This window comes from Prionailurus viverrinus, chromosome X, assembly GCF_022837055.1.
Source record: "Prionailurus viverrinus isolate Anna chromosome X, UM_Priviv_1.0, whole genome shotgun sequence".
NCBI classification, from domain to species: Eukaryota; Metazoa; Chordata; class Mammalia; order Carnivora; family Felidae; genus Prionailurus; species Prionailurus viverrinus.
Window position 1 is genome coordinate 43020786 of NC_062579.1, and position 13052 is coordinate 43033837.

The 13052-nt window shown below is 51.5% G+C and overlaps 1 protein-coding gene across 3 annotated transcripts in view; it reads right to left on the bottom strand.

Moving 5' to 3' along the window:
- The window catches only part of IQSEC2 (IQ motif and Sec7 domain ArfGEF 2), a 78336-nt gene that overhangs the window by 10727 nt on the left and 54557 nt on the right, over positions 1–13052 (bottom strand). For all 3 annotated transcript variants that reach the window (XM_047844521.1, XM_047844520.1, XM_047844522.1), the window contains 6 exons: positions 8864–9125; positions 7550–7951; positions 4243–5138; positions 2398–2559; positions 1802–1924; positions 661–827 (listed from right to left, as the gene is read on the bottom strand). In XM_047844521.1, the coding sequence (XP_047700477.1) occupies positions 661–827; positions 1802–1924; positions 2398–2559; positions 4243–5138; positions 7550–7951; positions 8864–9125 (2012 nt within the window). The remainder of the gene's footprint in view (positions 1–660; positions 828–1801; positions 1925–2397; positions 2560–4242; positions 5139–7549; positions 7952–8863; positions 9126–13052) is intronic.

Below are 13052 nucleotides of genomic sequence, written 5' to 3' on the forward strand. Positions count from 1 at the left end.
TGTTGGAGGTGGGCTCTCCCTCCTCTGAGGTCTGACTGCGCTTTTGGCCTGACATCATGGTTTGCTTTTTGTCTTGTGTTGGGTATCTGGTACTATATGTCAGTCTGTCCCACAAACCAGGAGCTCTCTCGGGGCAAGGGACTATGGTTTCCTTAGCACCCATCACAGGGCCTGGCACACGTGAGGCACTCAGTGTCAACTGGCTGGCTGGCTGGCTGGGTGTTCAAGCGGATAAAGGAATGTATGGATGGAGGAAAGGGTACGTAGAATACTTAAATGAGTCTTTATGGGCATAAATAAAAAGGAGAGGGAAAGAGGGAGGAGTGATAAGTGAATGGATGCATAAAATGACTGAGTGGATTACTGTAAGCTCTGTAAGAGCCAGGGCTTTTATCTCTCATGTTCACTGCTGTAACCCCAGAACCTTCTCAGTGAGTATCTGGTGCAGGAATGAGTAGATGGACAAACAACTATTTGAGTGAATTAATAAGTGAATGCCCTGGCAATACCCAGCTTTGGCAGAAAGTGAGAGAGCATCACAGGTAATTTTCCACAGAGGAGGTGTGATCTCCCCGCTCCTTCCCCAGCCCACCTCCACCCTGCCCACTCTCCCTTCCGAGGTGAAGGATAGGACAAGCTGCTAGCGATGTCTGGGGTCACCTCTCAGGTTCTTGATGAAGTCATCTAGTTTCATCTTGCGTTCAGCCTTGACGCTGGGACTGTACATGTCGGTATTGAGGAGGATGATAGCAAAAGCAAGGATGAAGATGGTGTCTGGGTTCCGGAACTGGCGCACAAGGGCTGGGTTACAGACACAATACCGCTGGCTGCAGGGCAGGATCAGGGCCAGGGTCAGGCATTAGTAATCTTCACCTACCCACCGTCCCCCCACCCCCAGTCTGGTGCCACCAACCCTCTCCCCCAAGAAATATTCCCAAGGCTTTTGGGTATGTCCTCTTTCTTCAGCTTCCCCAAGACTAGCATATAAAATCACAACCACTACCTTTTACAGAGCTCTGCCTACAGACCTCCATACATTGTCTCATGTAATCCTATAACGATCCTGTAAGGTAGCTATTAGCAGCCCCATTTTACAGAGGAAGTAATGAGGCCCAAAGTGGAGAGGTAACGTGCCCAAGGTAAAAGGTTGGTAAATGGTGAAGACAAGATGAAAATCCAGATCTTTCTGACTATAGGACAAATCCTTCTCCCATTATGGGAAACAAGTTGTCAGCAACTCTTCTGTTTCCCTGCTTGATACCCCTAAGTGGTGGAGCCGGGTTATGTCCAGGTCTGCCTGATTCCCAAAGCATTAACAGTAGAGGATAAGAGTCAAAGGCATTAGGTCATGGAGGCAAACACATTTGAGTTCAAATCCTGGTTTGTACCTCTTACTGTATGACACTCAGCAAATTACTTAACCTCTCTAAATTTCTGATTTCTTATCTGCAAAATGGGAATAATAATGGAAGCACCCACCTCGTAGGGTTGTTGTGAGTATTTGGTGAAATAATCACATAAAGTGCCCAGCTCAGCACCTGATACCTGGTAAACCAGTGCTTGACAAACATTAGCTGTTGCTAATGCTGTCGTCACCTATTGGATGCCCATGTCCCAGATGCTGAGCTAGACACTTTAGGCACACTACCTCTGATCCTCACAACTGCCTTGCATGATAGGATTTATGATTTCCAGTTTCTGGTGAGGAAAGTATGAGGCTCAGAGAGGTTACTTGTAGACACATACTACACTGCCCCCCAAAGGGGGGAAGGGCAGCTTCAGGAATGGGAAAAAGGCACACCTGAAGGCTTCGATAAGTCGCTCCACTTTCTGGGCCTCGCCTTGGACCCGGATATGGGATTGGAACTTCCGGAGTGCATCATCCAAATCCATGGAGGAGAAGTCCATCTCATCCACCACACAGCTGAGGAGGAAAGAAGCAGGTATGCCACTCTCAAATCCTCTGCAGAAAACCTCTGACCTACCCTGACCTGCTCAAACGGACAAACACCCCCACTGACAGACTTCCAAAATCTGGACCCATAGCCCTACCAAGTACTTATGAGGATGGAATGTTTGAAATTGAATCCATCCCAGAAAATCAAGGCCAGACATATGGTTCTAAGGGTCCTTTCCACTGACCCGCTGATTTCAGAGATAGGCAAACTGGGGCCCAAAGCAGGCCATAGGACAAGCAGGACCACCCAGAGGACTTTTGGAAACAGGGCCAAGAGAGATCAGACGTTTTTGAAGTAGAGGGGTATGGGAGCAGGAAGGTCTCTTCATCCTGTTTTGTAAAGTTTATCTGAACAAAAAGGACAGGCTGCCCACTTCCTCCCTCCTGCCCTCCTTTTCCAGGAATCCCTGGCCCGATCTGCCCCATCCTGGGGTCCTCACTCCAACACATCTCTGTTGAACTGCTTCTGCCGGTTCCCTAGGAATTCCCCTATCATCTGCCGGCTCAGGCCTTTCCGTTCCAGGATAAAGTGAGCCACTCCCACCGGTGTGTCTGACAGGAAGCCCCGCTCGATCAGATACTGGATACCCTTCTCTGGCTTCCTGCAGAAAGAGGGGAGGTAGATGAGATGACTGTGCTCCTAGAACTCGGCCCTCGGTCCCACTTCATGAACTAATTTTGGGCCCAACCATAGCCTCAGAGAACCAAGGAAGGTGAATATATAACTTATGTCCAATCCCTTCATGGTACAGATAAGAAAACTGAGGCCCAAGGGGAGGAAGTCACTCTCACAGAGTTTCTAAATTCCAAGGCATCCTAAACCCTTTCACTGGAGCCAGTCAGTTAACTGGAGCCACACTACAATGGAAACTAAGATCTAATGAGAGGCTGCTCTATGCCAGGAGCTTTAATATTCCCAGTAGCCACTGAGGAGTCCTGGGAGAAGGCCTGAGCCCCCAGGCTAAGCCCTTCTCTCTGAGTCACAGACCCTCAGAACAGGAAAGTGAAGAGGTTTCTCTGTCTGCCTCTCAAATCCCACCCAGACAAGGTAGTACCCAGCCTCTGTGAATGTGCCAATAGACAAGATACTCTCTACTTTCCACTAGGCCAAATCTGGGTCTGAGCTATCCCGTATTCAAAACCCCAGAGCCTTAGGACCCCATGAGGCTGGAATTTGGAAGAGACTTTGGTGCCACAGGAGTCTCACATCTGTCACTTACCAGTTGTGTGACTCAAGGCAACTCCTTTTATGTCTCTAAGCCTCAGCTCCTTCTCTATAAAACAGGGACACTACTTCCCACCTTCCTGAGCTATTGTGAGAAGTAAATATAGGAGGCAGTGTCTACTAGGCTATGAAGACACAAGGCATTTGGTTTCTAATTCTCTTCTGAGCAAATGTCAGGCTTCCACCCCACTCCTAAGCACCTGGCATAAGATCAGGCACCTAGAAAGGGCTCAGTCATGGTCACTGACTACTCCAGTACTCCACCCTGCCCCCCCCCCCCCAGGCCTGAGTATGCACACCCTGCTAATCAAAACTTTTTAAAAGTTTGTTTTATTTATTTTGAGAGAGAGAGAGAGAGAGAGAAAGAGAGAGGGAGAGGAGGAAGGGGAGGGAGGGAAAAAACGAGCAGGGAAGGGGCAGAGAGAGAGGGAGAGAAAGAATCCCAAGCAGGCTCTGTGCTGTCAGCTCAGAGCCCAATGCAGGGCTCGAACTCACAAACCACGAGATCATGACATGAACCGAGATCAAGAGTTGGATGCTTAATAAACTGAGCCACCCAGGTGCCCCACACACCCTGCTAATCAATAGATGGAAGCACTGAAGCCCAAGGAAGGAACACACCTTGCCCAGGGCTACACAGAGAGGCTGGCCGGAGTCAGGTTAGGGGTCGAGGGCTCCTGTTACTTAGAGCAGGGCTCTTTATACATCATATCGCCTCCCCACCAAAAAGGGGACATGGGGGACCCAAGGTTCAGAATCCATCCTATAGACAGCAAACCGGGCCCAGAGGAGGAAACATCTTGCCCAAGATCACACAGCCAGTCAGAGGCAGTATTAGGGTTAGAATTACCTCTGACAGGTGTGTCTGTGTGTGGTGGGGAGGGCTTTCCATTCTGCCACCCTGTTGCCAATCCTCTTCCCTGAAAGGCTGGGGAGAAACACCACCCACAAAACGAGAGGATGGCTGAAGCAGGATCTCTGCTTGGAGTTCAGCCCCAGCGGTCCAAGTGCCTCTAGCAGGGTAGGAAGGGGCGAGGAGGCAGGATCAGGGAGCACGTACTTGTTGAAGAGGTTGAGGCCGATTCGGTAGTGCCGCCTCTGCACCACGTCATTGTTAAAGGCTGGTGAGTCCCAGCTGTGCCTCGTCTCCCGCTGGTAAGTCTGCTTGCACAGGCCTGTGGCTGGAGGCTCTCTCAGGCTGTCCCTCGAAGAGGAGCCAGAGCTGCAGTTGATGGTCTCATTGGAATTGCTGGAGCTCTCCAGGCTCTCATTATCTCCACCATCAGAGTTCTCGCCTGCTGCCTCGCACTTCCCCAACCTCCGACCCCCAGCCACACCACTGGGCCCAGTGCCACTGTTGGGGGCTGGTGGCAGGGGCCCTGGCGGGGCTGGGGCTGGGCCCTCTGGGGCTGGGTAGTGGCGGTGTGGGATTGGGGCCCTGCCTGGTGGCCCCTTGTGCTTCAGGGTCCCATGGGGGCTGCAGCCATCAGCCTCATACACCAGCTGGCGGTGGACAGACCCGCGATCTGAGCGGTCACTCAGGTCCACGGAGCTGTCACTAGGAGGCTCAATGGTAAGCAGGGGAAGGTGGGCGGCCCGCAGCCGGAAATCCCGGCACTCCAAGCACCCAGGACCCCTGCGAGTGCCTTCCTCACGGGCACCGTCTTCCCGGGTCCCAGGTGGCACTGGTGGAGGAACTGGTGGGAGAGGGGCTGGCGCCCAGAACTCAGGCCGGCCCTGGGGTGGGGGCTCTGTGCTGGGCAGTCGCTCAGGGGATGGTGGGGGAACTGGGTCATCCAAGTAGAGGGGAAGGTCACTGAAGGACGTGGCTGAGCTGTCCTCTTGCTGTTCCTTTGACTCTCGCTTCTCCAGTTGGGCTGACCCTGGCTCCTCAGACATGGGCCCTGATGGGTGGCAGTTCAGGGCCTCATCAATGGACTCAGCCAGAGACTTTACCTGTGTGGGAGTAAAGGGGAAGAGGGAAGGGAAGGAGGGTAGGATGGTGGAAGGGAGGGAGTAGGGGAGGGAGGGAGGGGAGGCAAAAGGGGGAATCTTCCTAGTGGGTCAGCCAAGAAGAGGGAATCCCCTCCCCCACCCCCACAGGTTCTCTGCAGTGTATAAAATAACTCCCAGGGAACCATTGTGAGTTCACAGGGGCTGGCTATTGGCCACAAGTCCCCTTCTCAATATCTCAATCCCTCCTTCATGTCCCTATGTACCCATGCCAAATGCCACCTACTCTCTGATTCAATCCACATTCCTGCCTCTGCCATCCCCCAGGGTAAACCAATATCCCAGCTTCCTCTGGGCTCCCAGAGCCCTCCATCTGGTTCTGTCTGGTTCAACCCATAGTATTTAGCTTTGATGATCTAAACCATGGCTGGTAACTCTGCTTCCCTGTGGTATCCAGCCTCCAAACTGGCCTCTAATGATCCCTGCCTCTTGGTATACGTGATCCCAGGCTTGGTCTGTGGAGCCAACAGTATATGGCAGAAGTGATGGGATGTCACTTCCTACATCAGGTTATACAGGACTGCAGCTTCCTTCTTGAGCACTCTTGTTCACTGTTCTCTCTCTCAATCTCTCTCTCTCTCAGACCCCTTGCTCTGGGGGAAGCCACACCATGAGCAGTCCTAGGGAGATGCCCACATGATGAGGAGCTGAATCTTCCTGCCAACAGTCAAGTGAGTGAGCTTGGAAGCAGACCCATCAGACCCCCAGCAAGTCTTCACAGACTGGTCTCACCCTATGGCTTGATTGAAGCCTCATGAAAGACCCTGAGCCAGAACCACCAGCCAAGCCACTCCCAGATTCCTGGCCCTCAGAAACTGTGTGAGATAATAAATATTTCTTGTTTAAGCGCAGTCTTTATGTTCAGTTTGAAGCTACTAAATTTGGGGGTCATGTGTTATGCAGCAATGTAACTGATACATGTAACTACCACACTTCTCCATCATATTTAGATAGCATTAACAGCTGAGCCCAGGCCTGGTTCCTCAGTCTCTGCACCAGACTGTGATCCCTTATCCCCCATTCTCCCCTTGAGGGATGGGTCCAGGTTTCTGTCTTTTCAGCCAGCTCAGTCAGCTTCAGTCGACTCAGCTCAACACATTTGACACAGAAGAGGTATTCAATTAAATGTTTGTTGTATGGATGGATGAGTGACTTAGATCTTCCATTTAAAATTTCTTTCCTCCCCCCTACCTACACCCCTTCACTAGCTCCAGGGAAGCATGTCCTGGCTGATGGCAGGGTGAGATCAGAGAGCTTAGAGAAGAATGGTTTCTTCTCTTATAAAGCTTCATTCATTCATTCATTCAACCCTTTCTGCCAAATACCTCCTTGGTTTTAGGAAGGAAACTAACATGTACTGAGCATCTGCTTTCATGTATATTACCTAGCTGAAGTGACTCTTCAAAACAGCTTTAAAAGGAAGGTTCTATCTCCATTTTATTGATCATGTTTCAGTGAGGTTAAACAACTTTCCGGAGGTCACACAGCTGAGAGATGGCAGAACTGGGATTTGCACTTGAACAGCTAATGCTGACAGACCTCAAGCCGAGAATGATCTGCTACCACCATCACTGCCTATTATATTCCCACCATCTCATGCTTTTGCCAATGTAATGCCTGTGCAAGCAACACCCTACTCTCCCAACAATCTCTAACTTGCTAAGTCTTATTTGTCTGGTAAGGCCCAGCTCCAGTGCTATTTTCTCAAAGAGGCTTTCTCTTGTCCTCCCAGAAGAAAGTCTCTTTTCCCTCCTCTGCATTCCCATGGTACTATATGTGATCCTTTCTCATGGCTCTGAGCACACTCTATTTCAGGAGACAGTCACGTGCATGTCTGTCATTTCCTACTGGCCTTGGAGATCCTCGAGAACAAGGACCCTGGCTGGCTCATCTGTCTCTGTCGCAGTGCCCACCACAGAGCCTGGTCGATAGTGGTAGTAGTGCAGTATAAGAAAAAGGGCATGGACTTTAGAACCAGACAGAGCTGAGTTCCAATCCAGTTTGGAAAAGTCACTTCGCCTCTCAGGGACTTGGAGCCCCAGTCTCCTCCTCTGTTATCACAATTGGGATAACAACCCCCATTGTGCAGGTCGTTATGATGCACACACAGCACCTGGCACGGAGTAGGAGCTCATCACCTGTTAGGCCTTAATTTGCTTGTGCATCAAGTTCCAAAGAGTGAGAACTTAAATTTTCTTATGTGTTCCAAAAGCCTAGATGTTTAACTTGTTCTAACTAGATGGATGCCTTTCTCATCCATCTCACAGTCCGTACTCACATGCTTGCCAGGCAACTTCTTTCAGTTTGGAATATAGGCAATATAGGGAGGAGAGGCCCTTTTCAGGGATGCTGACCTGTTTGGAGAAGGAGTCCTCGAGCTCTGTGATGTCATTGGAAAACTCTCCAGATGTGGTGACAGAGCTTCCCCCACCATCGATGCCCCCTCCACAGGAGCCCCCATATGGGAGCCCTCGGTCAAGCCGGTGGCTCCGGGCACCAGCCATGGCACCCTCGTCCAGCGAGGCAGGCTTGCCCTCGAAGTACGCGGGGTTCTGTGCCTTCTCATACTCCTCAAAGGAGAACTGCATCCGCATATTGGAAAGGATGATGCGGCGGGACATGCGGCTTTCTGAAGCCGAGCTGCGGAGCCGCTCAAAGTTCTTGTTCATGCGGTACTGGCGAAAGGCTGTCTGGATGGTCCTGGCGGCCCTGCGGCTCAGGAAGGAGCCCCCATACTTCCTCTCCAGCATTTCCACCTAGCAGGGGAGGGTTGAGGGGGATGAGGTCAGAAACTCACTGCAGCCTCATTCACCTCCCTGGGCCTCAACCCACACCACAGCCAACTGCGCATAGCTGCCTAGACAGGCCAGGCTGTGCTCTCAGTGTTGTGTCCTCACTTTAATCTCAGATAACACTTGTCACATGGGACTGGATTGTAGTTTTCTTTTTTATTTACAAGAAATAGATGTTCATTATGCCAGAAAAGTTAAAAAAAAAACAGAGATGCCAAAAATGGAAAGAAAAGTAAGAAATAAATTGAGAGCAAGGGGAAGGAAAGGAAAGAGGAAGAGAGAGAAAGAAGAAAGGGAGAGAGGAAGGGAAGGGGAGTGTGGAGAGAGGGAAGGAAAGAAGGAAGGAGGGAAGGGAGGGAGGGAGGGAGGGGGGAGGAAGGAAGGGAGGAAGGAAGATAGGTTCGTCTGAAGTCCCAATACCTAGGCATAACCACAATGAATGCTTTGGTATATGTCCTTCCAGGTTTTTTTAATATACATAGGATTTTGTGCTCCCTGACCTTTTTTGTTCTTTTTTTTTTTTTTAGCTACACAAATCCTGTGTGATATATGTGATATACTATAGCACACTCTTCTGAAAGTGCCCATTTATGTGTGTGCTTCTCCTATTAGATTTTGGAGGACTGGGTTCCGGTCTCATTCATCTTTGTGTCAGTGTTTGCTGAGTGAACTGGAAACTCAGTGGATGGGTGGTGAATGAGTACATCCCCAGGAGGATGAAGGACCCCAGAGCTAGTCTCCCATTCTAGTTTCCCTATCCCTCCCTGGATACCGCCCTCAAGTGCCACATCCCAATCCCTCCCTTGGTTCTCGCACACCCACACACCCCCACCCCGTTCCCACTCCCATTCCCAGCCAGAACTGTCTCCTCTGCACCTTCTTGTCCTGCAGGTCCGTGGAGAGTTCGTAGCTGTCCGATAGGGCCTTGGAGCGCTTTATCTCCTCCTCCTCCTGCTTCCTCAGGGCGACACTGGCTGGCTGGAGGCGAGCTCGTTGAGCCCAGGGAAGGCCCACCCCAGTTGGGGGGCCCCCCATGTGGCTGCTGGTGGGGGGCATCTGGCTCAGCCGGTAGGGGGGTTGGCTCCCAGGACTATCAACCGCTGTGCTCAGGTCACTGCCTGGGGCATCACCCTCCACACTGTGGGGATGAGATAAGATGAGCCAGGATGTGGGACCAGGATATGGGCCTGCTCAGCAAGACTGAGAGTGGGTAGACCAGATCCCTGCCCACAACCCCATCCTCCCCAGCTCCCTCACAGACACAGGAACCCCAGTATTTAAGGGCAGGAAGGGAGTTCCCCTCTTTTCCCTTCAGGCCCCCTTGCCTTCATAGCCCTACCCTCATTGCCCTTCAGCCCCACCACTCACAGCTCCGGCCTCTTAGACTCCTTTACCTCAAGGTTGGGTCTTCTCACAGGCTTGTCCCCAGTCCTACTCACCCCTCACACCTGGTCCCTTCATAGTCACATCCCCTCCACAGCCTTATCCCCAAACTGGTTCCCTCCCAGTCTTGTCCACTCAAGTACCTTTTTCTAATAGTGCTGGACCCTAACAATTCCATCCCCAAACCTTCCTTCCCTTGATGGACCAGTGCCCTCACAGTCCCATCCCTCTCAGCTCTAGCCCCTCATGGCTCTGTCCCCAACACTGCATGCTGTGGTTTCCTTCCCAGCCTGATCCCCCAGAACCACCCAGATCAGCCCTGACCCCAGGCCTGGGACCCACTCCTGCATCCTGCACCTCCACACTCACCCCTCCCCTGCCTAGCCCGACCCCCTATAGCCCCGCCCCTGCCCTCAGCTGCCTGGACACTGGTCTAGCCAGTTCCCAGGGTTCCCTGTCTGCAAGGGCTCAGGCTCCCAGACAGTGGGAGGCACCTCCCATTCAGCATCCTCACAGGTAAAGAGCTGCCCTGCGGGGCAACTTCTTTTTTCTCCTCATGGCCTCCTCTGCTCAGCTGGGGGAGGGGAGGGCAAGAGTCTCAAGGTTGAAGACTGGCAGGAGCTGGGCACTGGGCCTTCCCTGCCCTGGTTACTCAGAGCTGTTGTTCTGCCAGACCTGCTCCCATGGTGCCATGGCAACCAGGCTGCCAGGGAACCCAGGTGGCGGCAGAGCCCAGGTGCCCTGAGCCTAGCGGGCAAGGTGAGGAACCACAGAGGTGGGGAAAATGGGGGAGGGAGGTCGGGAGGGGAAGGACAGGTGGGTGAAGCATGGGGGTTGTGGGGGAAATGGGTGTGGCTGGGGCCCAGGGAATGAATGGTCTGGTTTGGGCAGGCACATGGTTGAAGGGGCCCTTGGTTGGAAAGGGTTAAGGGGCCACTCCCCAACCCCTACTTGGCAGAGGCCAGGGCACAGGGCAGTGCAAGCTGGGGTGGATGTAAGGAGACTCCCTACCAATATGGGAGCTTGAGCTGCAACAGACCTTCCAGCCTTTCAGGAGAGCACTCAGGGGTGCAGTGGGGAGGCTGTACCACCCACCAGGCTGGGTCCTGGGCTGCAGGGGGAGAGCTCCTTTCCACCCCTAGTGGAGCCTCCCACCCACCATTCAACCTCCATCCTCCCAACGTCAGTCTATAACACTGCCAGGAGCAAGGCAGAAACAGACTGGGGAACTGCCCTCTACCCCAAATACTCTCTCCTCCTGGGCCTCAGGGCCTTGTGAAGTCCACTTTGGGGGTCAGACCTGGCCCAGCGCTCCCCCCACCAACCCAGGCATCTAAGGTGCTCCTCTCCACCTCACTCAGGACTGCAGGATACTGCCCAGCAACCTCTCAAAACTCTCCCTCTCAGCACACAGCTCAAACCCAGGTTTTCTCAATTGTCTCCTCGGTTCATGAACCATCCAGAGCTCCCACTGTCCACAAGAGATAGCCCAAGTTCCTTATTCTGGCATTTGAGGATTCTCAAAGATACCATAGCTAATGCTTATAGAGTGCTTAGCATGTCAGGCACTGTGCTTACCACTTCACATTTAATAACCTGTTTACTGTCCAAAAGAACCCTATGAGATAGGTATTGTGATTTATCTTCATTTTATACATAAAGAAACTGGGGCTCAGAGAGGTTAAGTAACTTATCAATGGTCACACAGCTATTAATGATAGACCCAGGATTCAAATCCAGGCGGTCGGTCTCCAGAGCTCACACTCTTCAATATTAAGCCATACTGCAAGCTTAGCTGCCAGCCCCCATCCCATCTACCCTTCCCTCCAGCCTGGCCCAGATCCTGTTTCTCCCAAATACTCCTCTGCTTTCCACCTCCAAAACTGCTCATACAGTACCTTCTGCCTGGAATACAGCCCCTATCGTTTCTGCCATCTGCAATCTGAGAAATCCCCCCACACCCTACTTCTATCAAGATTCAGGTCATATGCCACCACAAGAAGCCCTCCTGAAGCCCACCTCCAGCCAGAAATTATTGCTGGTCCTGTGCAGAGCTCCCACACACAGCACATGTCTGTCCTTCTTTTTATGGTGCAGGTTAGCTTTGGCAAAGCATGACAACTATTTGTGTTCCCAGCACAGGAAGAGACTTTGGTAATCTCCTAGCCAGCACAGAGCACAAGGCCGGGAACAGAGTAGCTAAAAGCTTCTGGAGTGAAGGAGTCAATGAATGGTGGCTATGCTAATAGATCCTCCCACCTGAGCCTTGACCTCCCTCTCCAGTGTCTTCTTCCAATCCATTCTCCATCCTGCGGCCAGAGAGAGCTCTCCAAAGTACAGCTTTGACCATTTTGTGCTCCCACTAAAACCCTTCCACAGCTCCTCATAATTCATTCAACGAACAATTGAGCATTTTCTATGCACCAGGCACAATGCTAGGTGCCAGAAATAAAATAGTGGACAAAATACATAAGATGTGTTCCCTGGGGAGGTGACATTCGAGTGAGAGAAGCAGACTATAAATACATACTGTTGGGGCGCCTGGGTGGCTCAGTTGGTTAAGCATCTGACTCTCAGTCTCGGCTCAGGTCTTGACCTCACAGTTTTGTGAGTTCAAGCCCCCCATCAGGCTCTGTGCTGGCAGTGTGGAGCCTGTTTGGGATTCTCTCTCTCTCTCTCTCTCTCTCTCTCTCTATCTCTCTCTCTCTCTGCCCCTCCCCTGTTCATGCTGTCTCTGTCTCTCTCTCAAAAATATATAAACTTAAAAAAAAATTTTAAATACATACTGTCCTTTCAGGTAGGGAGAAGTGCTAGGAAGGAAAATACAACAGAGGGATAAAAAGTGCTGTTTTCAATATTGTGGTTAGGGTAGGTCTTCTTGAAGAAGTGGCATATAAGCTGAGCCCCGATGGAAGTGAGGGAGTGAGCTCTGTGGTCACCTGAGGGAAAAGCAGTCCAGACAGAAGGTAGAGCTAGTGAAAAGATATAGAGTTGAATGGCACCTGCCATGTTTGAGAAACAGTAAGGAAGCCAGTGTAGCTGGAGCAAAGTGGATGAGGGGAGAGTGATAGAGAGGTAAGATCAGAGAGGTAATGGGGGCCAAATCATGAATGGCATTAAGCCCATGATAAAGACTTTGACTTTTTCACTCTGATTGAGATGAGCTGAGGAGGGACGTGATCTAACTTAGGTTTCATAGGAATCATCATCCATAGGATAACGTCTAACTTCCTCACCACAGCCATGGATGGTTCTGCTGACCTGACCCCTGCTTCATATTCCTCTGCCCCATTACTTCAACCTGGCTATGCTCTGCTCACCCTTCAACATTTAGCTCAGGTGTGCTCTTCCATGCCCACCTGCCCACTCCACACATGTTGGCTTTCAGGTCCTTCCTCTGCTGCCATAGGGCCTTACGGTCACTTCTATCCCTAGGGCAAGAGCATTAATGAGTTCATTGAATCCTCAAAATGTTTCGAGGCAGACACCATTAGCTCCATGTTATAGATGAGGACACTGAGGCTCAGAGAGGTGATAGAAACTTGCTCAAGGTCACACAGTTATTAGGTGAGAAAGTCAGGATGCAAACACAGGGCCCAGGCTGTCTTTTCATGACATCTCATTGCCTCTCCCCACTTCTGGCTCCATGTCGCCCCCAGGTCTTCACTCTTTGGCAATTCCT